Source organism: Musca domestica, unplaced genomic scaffold (genome assembly GCF_030504385.1).
Source record: "Musca domestica strain aabys unplaced genomic scaffold, Musca_domestica.polishedcontigs.V.1.1 106, whole genome shotgun sequence".
NCBI classification, from domain to species: Eukaryota; Metazoa; Arthropoda; class Insecta; order Diptera; family Muscidae; genus Musca; species Musca domestica.
Window position 1 is genome coordinate 936,497 of NW_026712122.1, and position 22,912 is coordinate 959,408.

General features: G+C 32.6%; 4 protein-coding genes and 1 long non-coding RNA gene across 5 annotated transcripts; 3 read left to right on the forward strand and 2 right to left on the reverse strand.

Moving 5' to 3' along the window:
• Positions 1-223: 223 nt before the first annotated feature.
• LOC101890833 (uncharacterized) lies at positions 224-2,395 on the forward strand. Its single transcript, XM_005183467.4, has 2 exons — positions 224-666; positions 1,729-2,395. Exons 1-2 carry the CDS (start codon positions 280-282, stop codon positions 2,029-2,031), a joined length of 690 nt encoding a protein of 229 aa, XP_005183524.1. The 5' UTR covers positions 224-279; the 3' UTR covers positions 2,032-2,395.
• A 191-nt stretch (positions 2,396-2,586) lies between these two features.
• Positions 2,587-4,308, reverse strand: LOC131805475 (uncharacterized). The gene is made up of 2 exons (XM_059128674.1): positions 3,879-4,308; positions 2,587-2,855 (listed from the first exon to the last, which is right to left on the reverse strand). Exons 1-2 carry the CDS (start codon positions 4,248-4,250, stop codon positions 2,628-2,630), a joined length of 600 nt encoding a protein of 199 aa, XP_058984657.1. The 5' UTR covers positions 4,251-4,308; the 3' UTR covers positions 2,587-2,627.
• A 5,693-nt stretch (positions 4,309-10,001) lies between these two features.
• Positions 10,002-10,981, reverse strand: LOC101889812 (uncharacterized). The gene is made up of 2 exons (XM_005183461.3): positions 10,525-10,981; positions 10,002-10,396 (listed from the first exon to the last, which is right to left on the reverse strand). The coding sequence occupies exons 1-2, from the start codon at positions 10,894-10,896 to the stop codon at positions 10,130-10,132; spliced, it is 639 nt and encodes a 212-aa protein (XP_005183518.2). The 5' UTR covers positions 10,897-10,981; the 3' UTR covers positions 10,002-10,129.
• Positions 10,982-14,046: 3,065 nt separating this feature from the next.
• LOC131805429 (endoplasmic reticulum mannosyl-oligosaccharide 1,2-alpha-mannosidase-like) lies at positions 14,047-17,570 on the forward strand. The gene is given in 12 exon segments (XM_059128574.1): positions 14,047-14,236; positions 14,329-14,463; positions 14,552-14,806; positions 15,338-15,351; positions 15,412-15,752; positions 15,755-15,988; positions 16,054-16,202; positions 16,410-16,601; positions 16,676-16,863; positions 16,918-17,033; positions 17,036-17,479; positions 17,482-17,570. Coding segments are annotated over 11 exon segments (2,124 nt in total). The 5' UTR covers positions 14,047-14,236; positions 14,329-14,361.
• Positions 17,571-17,586: 16 nt separating this feature from the next.
• Positions 17,587-18,714, forward strand: LOC131805482 (uncharacterized). Its single transcript, XR_009343693.1, has 2 exons — positions 17,587-17,780; positions 17,847-18,714. It is a non-coding gene; the product is annotated as an uncharacterized LOC131805482 (long non-coding RNA).
• Positions 18,715-22,912: the final 4,198 nt, after the last annotated feature.

A 22,912-nucleotide genomic window follows, 5' to 3' on the forward strand; every position in this document is an offset into this window, starting at 1 on the left:
TTTTCTACGAAATGGTACAATGCCAATGTGCTTAAAACATGCTGCTGATACTAGTCGATGTTTTTTTTTTTTTATTTTCCCAAAAATGTTAATGTTTAATTAAAAAAAATGGTTATCAATTTACAGCTAATGGGTACTTCTTTTTGCCAAAGAGTTAATGACCGAACAAAACGAGATACATTTTAGCTTTGCAAAATATTTTCATATAAAAAGCAGTGCAAAGTTAACAATGCATCGAAAAAACATTTCGCGATCTAAAAAGAAAGAACAACTACCACAATGTTCAATAATTTCTCGAAGACATTTGCCATGGTTTTCATGGTTGCTTTTGCTGGCGCATTCTCACAGGACTTTGATAATTTCATTCCAAAAGTGCGCCGTGAAAATGTTGCCAGATTGATTTTAAATTCGAAAAGTAGTCCGGAAGTTATTTCATTATGTTTCGACAGTTATAATTATTATTGGAATGCATCGAACACCGTGTATCGCAGCCAATACGATTCATGTCGTACAACAGCAGCCAAAGGAAATTCGGCTATCAATGAGGAAGTTGCATCAAACATAACATATGTGATCACGCTACAAGAAGAATCAGCCAAAGAGTATGAGGAATGTAATGAAGAAAAAGGAGACGCTCTTGCATATTTTCAATGTACAACCAAAGCGGTGAGTAGACCATTTTTTATACACTCCACCATTCTTTGTAGGGTATCTTAGCTTTGTCATTCCCTTTGTAACTCCTCGAAATATTCACAATAGACCCTACAAAGTATATATATTTTGAATCAGCGTCCGTCTGTCTGTATGTCAATCTGCCTGTTGTAATCACGCTATCCTTCGATCGAATTGAGATAGAAGGTTAAAATTGCATACATGCATAGTTTACAAGTAGGCAGGTTAAGTTCGTAAATGGACCATGTCGGTCCACGTTTTCGTATAGATCCCATACAACGGTACCTCCCGATATTCGGTATTTTCATGATTTTAGCGACATTATCTACCGAAACTATTTCAAATTTCGTATTTGAAGTTCGTAATGGGTACTACAGCCTATGACAAAAATGTTTGTATGCAGGTCCACGTCTTCGTATAGTTACCTTATAACGGTACCTCCTGATAGTCGGTATTTTTACGATTTCAGCAACATTATTCACCGGAATCGTTTCAAATTTCCTATTGTAAGTTCTTAATGGGTACTACAACCTACGGCAAAAAATTTCGTATGCAGGACCGCGACTTCAAATAGCCGTATGGTGGCTACTTCGGTACCTCCCGATACTCGGTATTTTCATTATTTTTGTGACATTATTCACAGGAATTGTAACAAATTTCGTATTTAAAGTTCGCAATGGGTACTACAGACTATGAGAAAAAAAATTTCGTATGCAGATTCACGTTTTCGTGTATCCCTCATATAACGGTACCTCTCGATATTCGTTATTTCAATGATGTTAGCGACATTATTCACTGGAACTGTTTCAAATTTCGTATTTGAAGTTCGTAATGGGTACTATAGCAAATGACAAAAAGGTTGACATCTTCGTATAGTCCCCATATAACGGTTTTCAATTAAGTGATAGTTTTCAGAATCTTTTTTTGAAAATTTTCATGTTCCTTCCAAATGGTGGAGGGTATTAAAAGTTCGGCTTGGCCGAACTTAGCTGTTTTTTTACTTAATTGTTTTTCATGAAAATGTTAATGTTTCTTCATAATTATCTCTTTTTTCAGGCTACCAATGCTGCCAAAACCTCTCGTGACATCCAAAACATATCCAACGATAGAATCCAATATGTTACGATGCGTCGCGATATGGTGAAATACGATTGCGACGACTGTACCGGTAAATGTAATGCTGCTCATAATGCTGAGCTAGCCAAGGTAGAAGAGGGCTTGTTGGATTGCTTGTCTGGCAAAATTCCCCCACCTACTCCCCCCACGCCTACCACGTCATCGACAACAACCTCTCCAACTCCCAGTTCAACCACAACCACTCCACAACCATCTGTAGAAACAACAACTTCGGATGAGTGATTTCAAAGCTGTCGTTATTTGTTCGGACCCTTGTATGACACTGACAACTGCAACATGATTGATGAATTTTATGTATGTAAACAGGCTTTCATCATGGTACAATAATAAGAGTATTGCATTTATCATAGAGGTTTATTAGATTAGTTGTCGAAATAGTTATTGTGATTGAAACCACGCTGAATTAGATAAACAATTAGTGAGCAAAACATTAACGGATTTTGACATTTTGTCTGATTTTAAAAATCTAATGGGACACCTTATTACTGTACCATGATTGCAATATTATAATTTTATTCTATCCCGATTATATGTTCTATATTCAAAATATTTTATCTGCAAAATATATATATCATACAATAGCTGATTTATAGCGCATTTATATTATCGTACTTCATCATAATTCGGTAAAAATATTGGATGTGCTTAGATTATTGAAAATCAGCGAAAAATTTCTCCTTTTAGGATTTTTTTAAATGTTTGTCATTTGTTTGTCAAGTACCTGAAAGAGTAGTCTCAGATGTAAATATACGTAAATTACAGATCAGCTTTGCCAAGTTTAGGATATGCATGTAGAATATTGTTTAATTATTTATTTTTTATGCAACTATATAATTTGAACCGGTTGATGTTTCGGGTTCCTTTCCAGCTAAGCAATCTTGCAATTGAGCATGAACCTTTGCCGTGTCCTTTACATATATATCCGAAGCATTGGAACTACAGACATTTTGACTGTATTGAATTTGCTCATATTTCAGTTTGATGTATTGAACTCGATCTTGGGCCAAAGTTTGAACGCCATAAGCTTGGGATGTGGCTCTGACAGCCTAAAAAAGATAGTAATTTAAATATTTAGAAAGGCCCACATAACTAAGTTGCAGGAGAAAAATTTAACATATTCAAACAAAAATATAAATAAATACAGGGTGAGATGAAAAAACTGCAACCAACTTTAGACTGCTGTCATTTCTGAGCCACTCGTCCGACAGCTGTTAAAATTATTCCAATGACAGCACATTATATTGTGTACAAGCGTACAAAAGCATTTTTGTAGGAATTTTCCAAAAAAAAGTGCAAGAACTTACACCGCAACAGATAGAAAATAGACTCAAAAGAGCTAAAGAGTTGCTTCGCTTGGCCGAAAGTGGTAAACTGCCGAAATTGGTTTTCTCCGATGAAAAAAGATTCGTTGTCCAGCAGTTTGTAAACAAACAAAATGATCGTGTTTACTTGCCAAAGAGGTCAGCTGAAAATGTGCACCTTCGTTTGGCCACCAGAACGCCGGCCATGGTGATGGTGTGGACCGACATAACGCCGATAGTCGCTCTCCGCTCGTATTAATCAACCATGGCATCAGAATAAATGCCGAATACTGTCGCGAAATATTCTGGAGAGTGTATTAAAGCCTTGGGCACGCAAACATTTTGGTAGCAGACCTTAGACTTTCCAAAAGGACTCAGCACCATCGCACTCAGCATGGCGTTCCTCGCTTCATTTCCAGCGCACAGTGGCCACCAAAATCTCCGGATACCAATCCGTTGGACTATTGTGTCTGGAGTATTTTGGAAAGCAAGGTTGGCACTAATAAATACCAAAGTGTCGATCACCTCAAGCAAGCATTTCTCCGAGAATGGGCCGGTTCCATTAGCCGTTTGAAGGCCATAATTCGTGCCAAAGGTGACCAATTCGAACAAATCTAAATTTTTCTAACATTTGATGCTATTTCCGACATTTTTTTGCGTTCATTCAATAAAATTTAAAAAAAAATGTAAAAATTATGGCAATTGACTTTGTTGCAGTTTTTTATCTCACCCTGTATATACTGGAACAATAACGTCTGTAAAACTCACCGCTTCATTGCTACACGAGAAAAAGCCTGATGGATCCTCACCAAAATCACAATCATTGAATGCACCACAAATTTGTTGAACAGTGCTACTGACCGAATCTGCAGCGGGTGCAACCTCGTTACGAACATCGTCCTGAGAATTGGTACTCTTCTCCAAACATTCCTGATATTGAGCCTCATACTCATTCGTTATATCGTTCAATTTCGGAAGATATACCGAGAAACATTGTTGGCTTCTCGATGGGTCGTACTGCACGGATGAGACGGAACTCAAAATGGTGTTGGCCAACCCATAATCATCCTGTGCCTTAACAATGGCAATTAGCGCAAATACGCCCAGTATAAAGAAATTGTACAAACTCTTATTAAACATTGTCGTTGTCAAGTTTACCAGCGAATGGTGGTTATGACTATTTGATGCGATATCTGTTGCAAATTCTGGTTTATATAGATCTTTTTTAGTCGTTTATATTAATGAGATGGCTTAAGAAACATCTGGACCAACAATTACAAGGTGTGTCGTTTAAAATAGCAAATAAATAATTAATGAATTAATTAGAAAATGAAACTGCAAATATTTGAAAAAAATAAAGCATCTGCACGAATCATATTTAGTTAGTCATGTAAAAACTGTAATTAGTCTTATAAAGAATGTTGCATAAGTACAAACGACGTTATTTTTGGAAACTTTCTACTTACACTATGTGAAAATTTGACTTATGGTCAAATCGATGGCCTCTTAAAAATACCTAAGATTTGAAAGTGCCATTGTGCAGAGGTAATAGTTTTACTGCAGATTTTTGTGAGAAGGTTTAACCTACCCACAAAGAAATCGATATATTGGGACACAAGACTCCAAAATGCCGAAAATAAGGAGGTGCCGCTACATCGGAGGAAGTTACATATCCAAACGGATATATCCTATTTTCAATACTAAACATCCTAGGAATAATACCAATGCATTTGCAAATCTTCAAAGCTAGGACCTCTAAAATACCCAAAATCAACCGTTATTTGGGCGAGTGTGAACATTTGTATCGTTGAATATTCATTCATTCAATGAAAAATAGTTTATAAAAGCGACTTTTTGACTTTTATATATTTGATATTTAAGAAGAGAACACATGGAACAAGTTTTCTACTGGCTTAAGTCCTCGGGTAGCTATATACATTAACCAAGGAGCGTAGGGTGACAGGTATAAATGATGGGCCGAAATTGAAATAAGTCAACTTAAAACTCATTTTTCTTTCAAAAAGAAGCCAGACGTTGACTTAACCTGCAAGTATGTATCTAGTAACAAGTAAAAAAAACAGTAAGTTTGATCGTGCCGAACTTTTAGTACCCTCCACCTTTTGGTTAAGAAAACATTTTTATACAAAAGTATCTGAATTCGACCATGTTCCACTTTAAACTACCAAATACTCAAAAAAAACATAAAGTGGGTGAGACCGTTATATGAGGACCATACCAAAACGGAAACCTCTATAGTCAATTTTAAACTTCAAAGGATTTTCATCTACCAAATCTTCTTAAATACCAAATTTGATAAAGTTTCGTTGGTAAATTTGACTAGTATTATCAAAATACCGAATATCAGTGGGTATTATTGGGTATGGAAAACGTGGACCTAAATATTCAATGTTCTGCCGCCGCAGCTAGAACTCATTATGTACTACAAATACTAACTTTTAGACAAATTCTTAGAAAAATGTGAAACAAAAATTATCAAAATAATGAATATACGGAAGTAATGGTATTTGGGCTCCATAAAAAAGTGGACCTATACATTCAATGTTGCGCTACCGGAGTTAGAACCTATTATGATCTATAAATACCAATTTTTAGGCAAATCCGTTGAAAAATGTGGAGAAAATAATCAAAATACGAATATCGGGAGGTACCGTTATATGGCGACTATTCCAAAACGTCAACTGATATATCTCATTTTCAATATCAACCATCCTAGACGCAATACAAATTGTTTAACCAAATTTTTTTTAAGCTCTATGTCTACGTATCGTGATTTCAACAGACAGACAGATCGACATCGTTAAATTGACATAGAATTTTATACCGATTATGAATATATATTTTATGGGGTCTACGACGAATATTTAGGGATGTTAAGAACAGAATGACAAATTTAATATACCCTCCTCTTTAAGGTGAAGGGTATAAAACGCGTTAAGTTAGGCCGAGAGAAATGAGAAAAAGAAACCCTTTAAAAATAGACATGTAAAAAATTAGATAAGTTCGGTCGGGCCGAACTTTATATAACCTCCACCATTTAGAAGAAACTTGAAAAAAAACATTTCGTCGGAAAATACAGCTCAAATGAAAACCGAACTTTATATACGAAATTTGAAGCAATTCCGTTAAATAATGCCGCAAAAATCATGAAAATACCGACCATCTTGGAGCATAGTTATATAGGCGCTATACTGAAACGTGGAACTATTTACCCCTTCTGTTGATTTTAAGACAATTCCTTTAAAAAAATTGTCTGAAATCTTCAAAATATCGAATATCGGGGGGTACCGTTATATGGGGGCTATACGATCGTGGACCTATATAGATAATTCTATTCAAGAGGATAAAGTACTCACAATGAACTCCTTGTGTGAATTTTCAAAAATGTGGCTAAAGTCATCCAAATACCGAATTTCGGGGGATATCGTTATATGGAGGATATACGATGTCGTGGATGTTTGTTATCAATTGCAAGTTTCATATTCAAAACTAAAAAAATCTGTTGAAATTGTGTTAAAATCACCAAAATATACTTCAATTTTTCGGGAAAATTTCAGAGTAGGACATATTCGTCATCAAATTTCAACGTGAGTCTCTAAACAAAAGAAATGCGTATACTTAATATGTACCAAAACAGATATTCAATTTTGGTTTATAACCTTTTTAATTTTCGGCAAATTTATCACTTTTTTAACTCCACCATAGTATAGAGGGTTTATTAAGTTTGTCATTTCGTTTGTATCAACCAGAAATAAACATTTGATCTGCATTCAATGAAGTGTCAATTTAGCGATGTCTGTCCGTTTGTCTGTCCATCTGTGTAAATCACTGTTTTACTCAGAAGTGTTTTAGATCTACAGGATTTTTTATACCCTCAGCCATATGGCTAGAGCGGGTATTTATCATTTGAAAAGGCCAAAATATGTCTCATCGAAATACAGGTTTTTGTACCAAATCCGTTATAGGATTTTTGGAGTCGATCTAGCGATGTCCGTCCGTCTGGCTGGTGCGCACGATATTTGGTCCAAACTTGGAACATCGTAATATTATTATCAAGCTTAGATCGAGTCCGGAGATGGGCAGAATCGGTTCACTGCTTCCGGTAAATCCCCCACAAATTTCAAAAAAAAAAAATACTGCATAGAAAGAGAAAGGATCATCCGATAATCCAACTTTGCAAATCCGAATATTTGTATCAGTGCTAGGTCAGGTGCGAAAATATAAAATATCTATTCACTTCATCAAGTACCTTCCCCAGAAATGGTCAACATTTTTACTAATTGCAACTCTTATAAAATGTGATTTGAGACTCCAATTGTCTTCAAATTACACACATCACAATATTTTTATTAACCCAACGTATAGCGTGAAGATGGAATATATCGGTCCACACTCCCACAAAGGGTCAAAATTTTGAATATCCATGAAGCTCATAAAAGGCGAAATTAACATCCGATGCCATTCAGCCTTGGCACATCTCAATATTTCAATCAACGCTAGATCTGTTATAGAGTAGAGATCGGACCAATAACCAAAACGTTTTGTTCAAAATTTCCCCATGCAAACATGTTTGCAAACACAAGATCTATTGTTAAGATGATATATATTTGCAAACCCTTTCTCGTACCTCACCCACAAAGGGTTACGAATTTCAATACTATTATCAGTCATAATTTGTGAAACCATTCAGCGATTCTTTCAGCCGGAAACCTGAGATAAATATCGTATTTATGATTTTGCATAAAATTGGATATAAATTTTCCATTATCTCGTAATTTTGCCCATAACAATAATTTTTATATGTATTAGATGAAGTATAAAAATGGAATACTGGAATAAATTTGGAGAATTCCCAGTATGTAGGAAATGTCCTTGCGGAGAACTGTACATAAAGGACCATGTTTTGGTATGTTTACAATTTAGTATTTGGAGTTCGTGATGTGTCCTATGACAGAAAATTCCCTGTACAAATCCACGCATTTGTATAGGCCCCATATAACTGTACCTCCCAATATTCGGTTTTTTGATGATTTTAGCTACAGTATTGTCTCAAACTTGGTGTTTTGATTTCGTAATAGGCACCACCTTATCTGGTAAATAATTGGTCCACAGTGTTCGCAGTGGGTACTGCTTCATATGACAGAAGATTGCCCATACAAATGCATGTCTTCGTGCATAGCAGGAGGTACCCAATATTGGGTATTTTGATGAGTTTAGCTATTATTTTCAACATAATCATCTCAAGCTCTATATGTGCCTTCGCTGGCAGATCTACGTTTTCTTATAGTCCCGTTCAACTGTAATACTTGATAATTGTATTTTTTAAATCTATAGAGGAATTTTTACATTTTCCAAGTTCCTTCCAAATGTCGTAGTTTACCCCTACATGGGATAAACCGACATAATTGGACCGGCATGGCCTATTTTTGAAGCCATTTTTATTCTTTAGCAAAATCTATTTTTATTTCTAGAGCTTACTCATGGTTCAATTAAATCAAGGTAACCTTATATAAAATATACACCTCTGCATTTTTATGTAAGATCACGCTACAGTAAAAACGAATTAAGAAAGGAAGCTAAAATTTTGCACAGATCTGTTTTTTGTCTGCAGGCAGGTCAAGTTCGAATATAACGTATCGGTCCATGAAATCCTATAGCCCCCATATAATGGCCACATTTTTCAAAGGAATTGTCTGAAATTCTACAAAAGGAGTTCTTTGCGAGTACTTTACCTCCTCAATATAACGGTACCCCCCGATAATCGGTATTTTATTGATTTTAGTGATGGAATTCAAGCGTGATCGTGTGATTTCTGATGTGAATAAATCTTTTGTGTCTCGTGCCATCGCTCGTTACCGTGATACTGGTAGCGTAGCCCGACGTCAAGGAAGTGGATGGAAAAAACAGCAACACCAGCAGAAATGGTTCGAAAAGTAAAGAAGCGTCTTGATCAAAACCTGCGTCGCAATGGCCGAAAAATGGCTCGTGAGATGAAAATATCGCAATATTACATTCGGCAAATATTGAAAAATGAGTTCCGAGTAAAGCCATTGAAATTCCAAAAAGTGCAAGAACTTACACCGCAACAGAAAGAAAATAGACTCAAAAGAGCTTAAGAGTTCCTTCGCTTGGCCAAAAGTGGTGAACTGCCGAGTTTGGTTTTCTCCGATGAGAAAATATTCGTTGTCCAGAAGTTTGTAAACAAATAAGATGATCGTGTTTACTTGTCACAGAGGTCAACTGAAAATGTGAACCCTCGGTTGGCCACCAGAACTCAAGCGCCGGCCGCCGTAAGAGTCGATGGTCGCTCTTCACTCGTATTAATCGACTGTGGTATCAGAATAAATGCCGAATATTATCGCGAAAATATTCTGGAGGGTGTATTAAAGCCTTGGGCACGCAAACATTTTGACCGCAGACGCTGGACATTCCCACAGGACCCAGCACCATCTCACTCAGCACGCGCCACCCAGCGCACAATGGCCACCAAAATCCCCGGTTACCAATCCGTTGGACTATTGTATCTGGAGTATTTTGGAAAGCAAGGTTGGCACTAAAAAATACCAAAGTGTCGATCACCTCAAGCAAGCACTTCGCCGGGAATGGGCCAAACTACTGCAAAACAATATTTGGGCAGCATGTGACGGTTTCATTGGCCGCTTGAAGACCATAACTCGTGCCAAAGGTGACAAATTCGAACAAATCTAAACTTATTCTAAAATTTGATGCTATTTCCGACATTTTTGCTTTCATTCAATAAAATTAAAAAAAAAAATGTAAAAATTATTTCGTTTGACATTGTTGCAGATTTTTAATCTCACCCTTTATATCAGCCTCTGAACGTTAACGTATAAGAAAATATTGAAAAATTAATTAATTTTTTAAGTGAATCTTTAATATTTTTGACATATTATTGTTCACAAGTGCAGGTGCAACTACATATATACTTCTACCATGCTGAATATGTTTGCATACATAGTTCTTTAATTAGCAAAATCATTTTAAAACGGTTCAGTATTCAAGGTTGAATCAGCAGACGTTGACGTTGATTCGGTGGTAGATGTCGATGACTCTTCCGGAACTTTGCCCGCTAAGCAGTCTTGTAATTCAGCATGTACTTTCGTAGAATCTCGTACATATGTTTCCGAGGCCTTAGACGTACACACGTTTTGAGCATACTGAATGGTTTCGTACTTCAATGTGATATACTGCATACGATCCTGGGACAAGGTTTGAATACTATAGGCTTTAGAAATTGCTTTACCAGCCTAATGGACAATGGGAAAAAATAAAATATTTGAAAAAAACATATATAAACATTTAATAATTAAGAAGATGTACGCATTTTTCTATGAAAGAATTCGAAAACAAAATCATTAAAAAAATAATAACTTACTGCATCATTACTGCACTCAAAGTAGCCATAGGGATCCGAATCGAAAACACATTCGGCGAAACCTTGACAAATTTCATCACGGGTACTATTCACAACTGATACAGCTGGTTCCAATTCATTTCGCAAAGCTTCTTTAGAATCTTCACTTTTTTTCAAACACAATTGATAGTCTTCCTCATAGACAGCTGTCAAATTGTTCAATTTTGGTAAATATACGGAGAAACATTCAGCACTCTTTAATGGATCGTATTGAATTGATGATGTCGATCGTAATATAGTATTGGCCAAATTAAGTTCGACCTGTGATTTTTCAGCAACGCCAATTTCCAATAGCGCAAATAACGCAAAAATTCCCGAACTAACTTTGAACATTGCGCAAAATTCACGTTGAAGTTAAAGGGGTTTGGTAATGATTGTTACTTTTGGTACTAATGACGGTCGTTTTTATATCGAATCATTATTTTGAAATTGTCATTACCTCTTGAGATAAAAATAGTAAATACTTCAAAAAATAAAAACATTTTCTTAGAAAACAAATTACAGAATAGTTTCAAGTGCAAGAATGAAATCATCTGGTCTTTATTATACTGTGGTAGGTCATTGAGGTTTGTAAGACCCGAAGGGATTTTTTACAAAGTTTTCAAACTATGAAGATTGAAAACTTTTATATTTTTATATGTTATAAAGATTACTTTTCTTTAGGAAATGACAACTTCAATAAATAAATAAATTTAGTTTGTAGGATATGCTATCTCGATCTAAGTGTTGACAGAAATATTGTTATAGGCAAAGTTTGAAATAAATCTGCTACTGCCTTTAAGAATTAAGGCCATATATTTAGAATTGTTGTGGCATAAGTCATCGACTGGTATTTATTGCAATTACAATGGCCTAGATCCTAAATTCAGAAAAAAATCGTATGTGTCCATGCCTTTATAGCGGTACAATAATTATTCTGAAGCTGGGGTTTTGTATTTTAAATTTACTAAAACAAGTTGTTTTGCTTATTATCCACTTTTTCACAATATTTTAAAAAATGAATGGAGTGTCACAGATTTTCATTTTAAATTATTCCCCCAATAACTGCAAATTTGAGTTTATATTTCACGGCGTTGCCTAAAATTCCATGTACTCAGGCGACGTTTTCACCATAAAAATAAAACACATGTATTTATATGAAAGTTACCCAAATACGTCGGACGTACGATATTTAAAAATTGAACAATTTCAACATTGATAAATGAATATTTTTAGGTGTTGAAAATAGAAGTTCGACCGGGCTGAACTTTTAATACCCTCCACCTTTTCGAAGGAACTTAAAAAAAAAAATAAAAAAAAAACGAAAACCATGGCAGAAGAATACAGGTAGATGCATCAACGCTTGGGAGCATTGATATGTCAAAAAAAAAATTAAAGGTTTTTTCAAATATAAGTAGATTTTTATATACTTTCATTTACTACATCATTCGGAGGCTACTATAATTCGCGTTTTTCAACAATTTTTACAAATTTAAACAATTTTTCATTCAACATTTTCAATTCCAAAATTGGTTTGACAGTTCATTGTCCTAGCAGCTGTGTCGACGCGTCTACCTATATTTTTCTACCATGCATTTATAGCGATACAATAATTATTCTGAAGCTGGGGTTTTGTAGTTTTAAATTTACTAAAACAAGTTGTTTTGCTTATTATCCACTTTTTCACAATATTTTAAAAAATGAATGGAGTGTCACAGTTTTTCATTTTAAATTATTCCCCCAATAACTGCAAATTTGAGTTTATATTTCACTGCGTTGGCTAAAATTACATGTACTCAGGCGACGTTTTCACCACAAAAATAAAACACATGTATTTATATGAAAGTTACCCAAATACGTCGGACATACGATATTTAAAAATTGAACAATTTCAACATTGATAAATGAATATTTTTAGGTGTTAAAAATAGAATTTCGGCCGGGCCGAACTTTTAATACCATCCACCCTTTCGAAGGAACTTAAAAAAATTAAAAAAAACGAAAACTATGGCAGAAGAATACAGGTAGATGCATCAACACTTGGGAGCATTGATATGTCAAAAAAATTTAAATGTTTTTTCAAATATAAGTAGATTTTTATATACTTTCATATACTACATCATTCGGAGGCTATTATAATTCATGTTTTTCAACAATTTTTACAAAATTAAATAATTTTTCATTCAACATTTTCAATTCCAAAATTGGTTTGACAGTTCATTGTCCAAGCAGCTGTGTCGACGCGTCTGCCTATATTCTTCTACCATGACGAAAACTAACACTTAAATTAAAACCGTTATATGGAGACTATATGAAGACGTGGACCTGCATACGAAATTTTTGCCATACGTTGTAGTACCCATTACAAACATTAAATACGAAATTCAAAATAATTCCTGTAAATAATGTCGCTAAAATCATGAAAATACCGAATATCGGGAGGTGCCGTTATATGGAGGATATACGAAGACGTGAACCTGCATACCAAAATTCTTTCCATAGGTTGTAGTACCCATTAGGTTCTTCCAGTACGAAATTTGGAACGATTCCAGTGAATATTGTTGTTGAAATCATCAAAATAACGAATAGCGGGAGGTACCGGTAACGGGTATTGCAGCCTATGACAGAAAAATGTCTTTGCAGATCCACGTTTTAGTATATCTCCCCATATAATGGTACCTTCCTATTTTCATGTTTTAGCATCAGTCATGTTCATGGTAAAAGGATACAGGTAGTCACATCGATACAGCCATGGTAAAACAATATATGTAGACGCATCGACACAGCTGCTGGGACAATGAACCAATTTTGGAATTTAAAATGTGGAATGAAAAATTATTTAAATTTGTAAAAATTGTTGAAAAACGCGTTTATAAAAACATATAAAAATGTACTTATATTTGAAAAGACATTTAAAAAATTTTGACACATCAATGTTTTCCAGCGTTGATGCATCTACCTGTATTCTTCTATCATGGATACAGCCGCTAAAACAATAAACTGTTAACCAATTTTGCAATTGAAAAATTTGAAAGAAAATTTATTGAAAATTTTAAAAACTGTTAAAAATGCGCAACCTTACATTGACATCGTGTAAGAAAACATAAAAAAAAATATTTTTTTTTTTTTGACGAAACATTTAAAAACAATTGACTTTGAATACTGAATATCAATTTACCCAAGCGTTGATGCATGCGAAAATACGTTGATAACTCTCAATCGTCTTCCATGAAACAATGGGTGGACATGTTTTTATATTAGTTGCTTATCGTGGTCATTTGAGCTATTTTGCTTTATTTGACATTAAATGTTTGTAAACTCATATAATTAAAGTTGATTATTATATATCAGTCACCAATGAAAGGGCCTAAATGTAAACATAGCATGAAAATATGGACAATTATAAAACATTGAACAAATTAAATACATGAACTCGAGCAATAAAAGGAACTGTTTAAACCAGAGAGTTGCGACTAGAACACACAGTTCTCTCGGTGAATTATATTGATTGAATCACTTCGACCTAGAATGGGAAAACTCTTATAAATGAAAATATAATATAGAAATTAAGAGTAATCTCTGAAAAATGTGTAAAACATGAAATAAAGTTATATATTTTTAATATTCTCGAATCCCAAAGTGTATTAGATTGTTCCTAGAATACGTAGCATCGAAGTGAAAAAAACCATTTCAAGTGAGAAAAATCGCATCACCACTACAAACCAATGAATCTGAAAAAAAACCAAATTGCTCGCTAACACAAATCAATCTTTGTATACACTGTAGGAAGGGACCAGTGCCTGTTTCCATTTGCCAAAAATGTCGGAAAAATCAGATCACATAACATTAACCCTTAATGAGTCGGCCTCATCGACATCTTCAGGTACCCAGTCCGGAAGTCGCAACAAAAGTCTCAGACGGGTATGTTTGTGTGTGATTTTTTGTTTGTTTGTGTTTTGTATTAATTGAGCCCCTTCATTATCAATTCCCCCAATTATCTTTTGTATAGTCATGGAATCAATTGCCACGATGTCAACGAAATCTAATCATTTTAATTATTGCGGCCATGTGCATAAGTTTTGTATTTCTACTGCCATCTGATTTAGTAACAAAGAATGCTGTGAACTTGGACACGAATGGATTACCTTTTACCGGGCAGACTGCTGTTAGGCGAAATAATTTAGGAGAGGGTCACAATGACGACAGTGTTAATAAAGTGATTTCTTCTCAAGGCGATTCCTCTGATTTAGCGCACAATTTGGCGGTAAGTGTAAATGTGTGTTGTCTTATCTTTATCACGCTTCTGTAGTATATGAACTTATTGGCTTTAATAAATAATACAACCGATAACTAATGGTAAATCTATAAACAAACTTTGTTACCAATTATGTTCAATTCAATAGGTGCGATAAAAGGTGTTTGATTTGTTGACACTCAGATTATTTAAAGTGTTGTTTTTTAGTTGATAAGAATACTTTTGAAAAATTGTGGTAGGGAAGTTATTCCGCATCGTCAGGAAGAATGTCGTTGAATGTATTTTTTTTACTGCACTATTATCACAAGAAGAGTAGATTATTTTAAGTTAAATGTGTGTAGTAGCAAAAGTTGTCATAGGTGTTCGAGTAGTAAAATGATAAATAAAAATTAAAAACCATCCCCAAATAATAATTTTCCAAAACTATTTTTTGCAGTAGCGCCTACTTGCAAAAGTCCACAAATAAGTATTTCAAGTTATTATTCTGCATTTTGTGTAACGATTACGAACATTATAGATTATTGAATGACTTTCATTTAGGTCAACGACTCATTGTCCGTAGAATTTAATTTCGATGGCATAATCGTTATCATATAACATAAATTATTAATTAGCTATATGCTTAAATCGATAATAACACAATCAATTGATATTTCATTCACAGCAGAATATTTTACCAGCGCCAGCACCACAAAACAAGAACCACAACCGCAATCAGATATTGAAAATGTTGTCAATATTCCACAAACCCAAAGAGAACAACAACAAGAACATTTAAATATCAAACCAATAGAAACAGCACAGCTTGCCAGTATACTTAATAATGATGTAAACAATGCAAATAATTTAAATCCCAGACATTCAAATAATCCTGACGAGGACCGTACGGCAATAGAGGCTTCCCTACAAGATCCCTCAACTTTGCCAACTTTGAATGGTGTAACTATTGAAGAATTTTGGGTCGTATTGATTTGAAACATTTGCCGCAAAAGCAACATTTTCACGGTCCTAATAATGAACGCCAAGAAGCCGTCGTCAATGCATTCCGTCACTCATGGGAGGGTTATAAAAAATATGCATGGGGTCACGACAACTTGAAACCTATGTCGGAGTCATCATACGATTGGTTTGGCTTGGGCTTAACGATTATCGATTCATTGGATACCATGTACATTATGGGCTTGGAAGATGGTAAAATTAATTATAGTTGTATAAATCTAAAATTCTTTATTATTTGTCCTTTCACTTCTTTGCAGAATTTGTGGAAGCTCGTAACTGGGTCAATGAATTTCTGAATTTTGATGTTAATCGTGATGTAAATTTATTCGAAGTAACAATTCGCATACTGGGAGGTTTGTTATCTGCGTATCATTTAAGTGCTGACAAAGTTTTCCTAAAAAAATCGGTAAGTATACATACTATTTAGTCTAATATATGTTTATTCTATGAAATTTTTAAAACTACAAAAAAAGTGACATTGATTTTTGGAATCAAAGTTTTTTTTATTCAATTTAAAGTGTTATCACATAGGTATATCTTAATTGCATTTTAAAAACTCAAATATTTTGTAAATAACACATAGAAGCCTATTACGTTTTTCTTTTGTTTACAGATTGAGTTAGGTAATCGTTTGTTACCTTGCTTCCTATCACCGTCAGGCATACCATACTCAGATGTGAATTTGGCAGCGTTATCAGCTCATGCCCCTAAATGGTCACCCGATAGTTCTACTAGTGAAGTAACAACAATCCAATTGGAATTTAGAGATTTAAGTCGTCTTACAAATGTCACTCTCTATGAAAGTGTAAGTAAATAAAATAGTATGAAAGTGTAAATAGATAAAATACGGTTGTATATCGCTTTTATTGTTTATTACAGGTTGCACATCGAGTTAATGAAAAGGTACATGCTTTGGAAAAGAATAACGGGTTGGTGCCAATATTCATCAATGCCAATACTGGAACGTTTAGGAATTATGCCACCATATCGTTAGGGGCTAGAGGTGATTCTTACTATGAGTACTTGATAAAACAGTGGATTCAAACTGGTCACAAAGGAAATGATTTGTAAGAAATCCAAAAACAAAGACACATCATCCCACTAATATATATTTTTTGTAGCTTGGTTTCCGATTATATACAAGCAATTGATGGAGTATTCTCACAACTACTAAAACGAACTCCAAAAGAAAATCACGTCTACATTGGCGAATTAATTAATGGGAAAGAGTTTAAACCAAAATGGATCATTTAACATGTTATTTACCTGGAACATTGCTGTTGGGTCATCATTATGGCATGCCCGATTCCCATCTACTACTGGCGAAAGATCTATTGGAAACATGCTATCAAACATATATGAAACAACCCACACAGTTGGCTCCAGAAATTTCCTACTTCGCTTTGACCGAAAGTGAAGAACTTGATATATATGTTAAGCCAAATGATGCTCATAATCTTCTCAGACCAGAATTTGTTGAAAGTTTGTATTATTTCTATGCACTAACTGGAAATCGTAGCTATCAGGATATGGGTTGGACTATATTCCAAGCATTTGAAAAATATGCTAAGGTAGCTCACGGTTATTCATCGATTGGAAATGTTAAGAATATATTCAATACACGTCTACGTGATATGATGGAAAGTTTTTGGCTGGGCGAAACCTTAAAGTATTTCTATCTGCTATTAGTAATAATCCCAAAGAAATAGATTTAGAAAAATGGGTGTTTAATACGGAGGCTCATCCTCTGCCCGTTCGAGAAACTAATTTATAATATGATAACAAAACAATACACTAAAACTAAGTAATAACATGTAGGAAGTATATCAAGTCTGAATATTATTGAAATTGTAAATAATGTATTTTTTTCAATTAATTTTTATCAGTACGTATCATCTTTTATTTTGTCTGAAGATGTGGTGTACTAAATATGTGCTGTGCATACAAAACTAATGTAATGAACCAACCATGATCCTCATTACAGGTAAACATCATAATTATATAATTTATTTATGTTAATAATAATGAATCTCAAATGGTAATTTGACAGTGAAGTTGAATGTGTGTTTTTAAGGAGCATTGGTTGAACCGAATTCAAATGAACAAATTTACAGGTCTCAACTTATTTTCGGCAAAAATGTTTTTGCTGACAAATTACAACGATAAAGATGGACGTCAAATTAAACTAGAGGAAAACAGCGTTTTTTCTAAATTGACTTACGTCAATCGATAGGTGGATCTTTATCTTGTGAGATGTGAAAATTTTATTCTACCTTTAATGAGTCATATGGGCGAAATTTTCTCATTTAATGTCGAAAAAATCTCGATCGAAACAAAATTTTGTATGGACATTTTATATAGATGAAAAATTATTATTTTTATAGAAACTGCTGGATCTACGTCTAACATTCGGACTTCAGTAATTTCTTCAAAAAAAACTCTTTTCAATAAAGCGAATGCAAAAATGTCACCCCATAATGAACAAGAAATTTCGCCCCTACCTAACAATGTTCGACTGTACACATCCGTGCTCTCTATCAAGCATTTTAGATGAGGCATAAACTTCTCTATATATATATATATATATATATATAATTTATTAATGTGTAGAGTATTTTTAGTTAAAATAGCACTAAATTACTTAAACAAAAACAATATGAACAGCAACTTATCTTGTAATACCAAATAGTATATAATAATGATATTCTCTCTACACAATAGATGATATTTTCCAACATTGAAATCTCATATAAGGCAAACTAATTGGAATCTTATATAAAATGCCAAGCAATATATTATTTATATTTATAAATAATATAATTTTAATATTATTTTACAAAATATATGTGTTTTTCGTTGTTAGAATACTTTTAACGGAAAGTCAAGAATTAATTTTCAATAAAATTTGTTTAAAATTATACACTTTAAGTCTCGTTGACATCACCAAACATCGTTTTGTGTAAAAACCACCTAAAATTTATAAAAAAAAAAAAAAAAAAATTACTGGTTGCAATTTATTTAAAATATATCAATATTTAATTTATATATATTTATCTATGTCGAATAAATCACATCTATAATAGATCTTTATTAAAAAAATATTTTTGCTTTGTGATATTTAGAACCTGCAATGAATTGGAAGGTAAGATTGCTTTTACTAAAATCAATTGACTTGAACCTTTACTAACAATACTTGATTTGTTTTAATAACAATATTAAAAAAAAAAATAGAAGAACATATTTTATGACAAAATGTAAAATTAGCGGCAAACTGGAAAAATTATATACATTTCCTTTAGTAAAATTGTACGAAAATTCCCATTTTTAATTAGTTCCATAGTAGCCAATCCCTAACCTTTTGACCCAAACTTAAAGCTTTATATACTTGCCGTTTAATTGAATAAACACAAAACGCAGTGCATTGATATTTATTATAGAATATTTTTATTAAATAGTATTTTTTGTGTTTTCTTGTTTAAAGTTTTTGTTTTTTTTCATAATTTTTTTCTAATGAATAAATACAACAACGACACTTTTATTGTAATAATTTAAAATAGCACATCATCATGTTTTTAACGTATGTCTTATGGAATTTGAAAGTGTGCGTGTGTATTATTCAATATATTGTTTCAGTTTATAGATTGTAGAGTTTGTTTTTCTTTCAGTTTTTGCGACTTTCATTGTAGTAATGCTTACATATCAGTTTTTTAGTATTTAAATCATATTTATTTCTAAATATTATTAAAATTTAATTCCTAATTTATAATATTCCTGTGAAAAAAGAACGTTGAGATCATTGGTTTTCATTTATTGTTAATGTTATACTCATTTGTATTCTCATTTAATTTCCAACATACAGATTTTTTCTATTTTTATTTCATTGAAATCGTTTTGTTATTGTATTACTTAATTATTTTAAACTAATGTAAGGTCATTCATTCATATTGTTATTATTTATTGTGCTTAATTATATATCTTAAATTATGTTTAGTTTTTATTATATTTTTCATGGATATCATCAATACTAGAATATTTAATAATTTGACAAAAAGAAAATTGATTGGAAATTTTTAAAAACACACATATCAATGAATTATAAATTATTACTTTTTATTCATGTTATTTCCTAAGCTATTTAATTTGGTATGTTTGTCTTATCCATTTATAGGATGTTCGTACGTATTTTGTTTGCATTTGTTTGGTTTTCTTTTGATAAAACGAAAAAAATGAATATGTATGGATATTTATTTCATTGTAATATATACATCTTTTTGAATGAAATTTGGTTTTTATTTGGTTCGGAGCCAATGTTTTGTTTTTAAAACTAATTAAATGTTCATGCAACATAAAAAATTAATCATAACTTGAAAATCTTAAATTTTGCAACACTTTTGGAAAAATATCAGGAAAAGATTAATAAAAATGGGAATATGTAAGCATATACAATATTTTAATCAAATCGAGCAAACGTATAAAAGAATTTTTCTCAGAAGGAAACGATAAAGACAGGGTGATGAAAGGGTCAAAAATACATAGTTCTGGATTTGCTTAGAGGTCAGATGCAATGAAAAAAATATGTGTTACATCCAAACGAAAATTTTTATGTAAAAATGAAATAAAAGATACCAATATTGTTTCTGTCGATAGATCTCTGCAACTACTTTATTTTCATCGTTAGTTTGCCGGTTACGATTACGGTTATATATGATTTTCGTTAATATAAAAAATATAAAACCTTGCCGCAGATAATTTTTAACTACCTATTGGACTATAATTTGGCATTCTCAGTTCTCCTGCCATATGACTTAATTTACATTTTGACTTAGAGTTTGAGATCGAAAGTGAATGAGAACGCAAAAAATACCATTCCCAATATGATTTTCAAATTTTTGATTAAATTACAAAAAAACTCTTTGTTTTTTCCGCATTCGCATGCTGACTTTTGAAGAGTAAGATGACAAAAAACTATCACACTAATCACATTAATTTTGAAATGACCTCTTGAAAGTATCAAATATTATGGAGAATATTTAATTTGTATATATTCATAAGTTTTAATGTTCAATGCAACAATTTCATTCATTATAATTGGTCCGAACTCTATATATTTCCCAAACAAAACTTTGATTTCTACAAAAAATGATGATGTTTACCCCTTAAATGGATAGAATTCGCTTTCGTAAATGCACGATTGACCAAAATTTCTTTAAATCTCGCCAAAATTTGCTAAATTTATGAAACTACTGCAATAATCTAAAATTTGTGAAAATTCCATAATTTTTCCAATAATAGGAAAATTCAATAGGACATAGAAAAACTGCAATATTTCCTTTCACAGCTAGTGCAAATTTCATCACAATAGCTACTTTCGTTGCCGAGATATATCCATTTGAATTTTACTTTGTCCCAAAACATAGCTGCTACACAATTCTGTTCGCCTATTACATCAAAATTGATAATGAAGAAATCTCAAACTCGTTGATGGCACATGTATGCGGCAACGTTGCCAGATTGATTACCAACATTAAGTTATAGTTTTAAGTTATTGAAGCATAACTTGCGGCGCTTTTCTAAAGAGGGACCAACACGGCTTTTTGTTAGGAATCAACATTTCATTTTAACTCCTCAAGGTATGTTTTATGTTTTCATTTTCTGTCTTTGGGTGGCATCATTCGTAAATGAGTTAGTTTTTCGCTCATATATATGGATCATGCATGGGCATCAGAATAAATGCCGAATCTTATCGCGAAAATATTCTGGAGGGTGTATTAAAGCCTTGGGCACGTAATGAAGACAACGCTACCAGTTTTTTACGATTGGGCTATGTATTATTGGTAAACAAATTCACTGACACATTTTCTTCATGAAAGAATCAGTTTGTTTTTTTTTTTTGGATTATTGAAAAATACATTTTGCCGAACGTACAGAGGTATAAATAGAATATAGAATACTGCTTTATTCTAAGGAAAGAGGATTCACAACAATTCAATTTTAAGTTTGAATTTCATATTTTCAATTTCAATTTTATCTACTGTTTTATGATCGGGAATTTAAAAACCTTTTTTCTATTCAATGAAAATGTCAAGGAAAAGTTAAATCCGTTTTGATGGAACAGTTTTGCCCAGAAAGTAGGGGAGCGGAAAACTAATAAAAATACTAAATATAAGAAGCTTAAAAAAATTAATGTAAAGGTTGTGAGATCAGAGAACACCTTTCGATCGTATCAAGACATTATTAAATGAAGAAATGTGATTCTTAACTCGCATGTAATAGAAAAAACTAAACAATTAATAACAATTTCTAAATAAATAATAAAATTAATATTCATGAAGGTTATATTACAATTTTTATTTACAACACAGTAGCCACAGAGGAGAATAATTTCCCTGGCCTTTTCTTTTTTTTTTCAAAAGTCTATTGTAAATTAAACAAATCTTAAAATTCACATTTGTATTTTATAATATTGTTATTATTTTTCGTATGGGATTTTTATATGTAACATTTATATTAAGTTTAAAGTGTGCATACATACATATATCATTCTTGGCCATGGAGATTTCCATTTTTTGGGGGAAAACATTTAACGATTCTTTTCTTTGTATTTTGTGTTAATGTTTACAACCAATTCGTTGGTAGAAATTAAATTTTCTTTGATCGATTTAATTTTTTTATATCTATCAATTTTCGCATGATTTTTATACGTTTCAATGTTATTGCTTTCGTTAAAGATCTTTAGAGAACACCTTAAAGTCTTTTTTTCTGTTCTAGTTTTGTTTTTTTTTTTTTTTTTTTAAATGTGGTGGTGGCTTTGTCTTATTTTCCTTCATATTTCAGAGGTTTGATGGAAGATGTAATATTGCTTGATGGCGACGACATTTAAATAAATTGAAATGTAAAATAATGCAAATATATATTAGATTTTTATTACTTATTTATTTACTGGATTTTATTTAATTACCACAAGGCTTGTAAAGAAACTGGTCTCTTTCAGACCAGAATTAAAAAAATAAATGCAAAAAAGACACCAAAAACTCTTTTCTTAAGTCCCTCTATATACAGGGTGAGATGAAAAAACTGCAAACTTCAGACTGCTGTCATTTCTAAGCCACTCGTCCG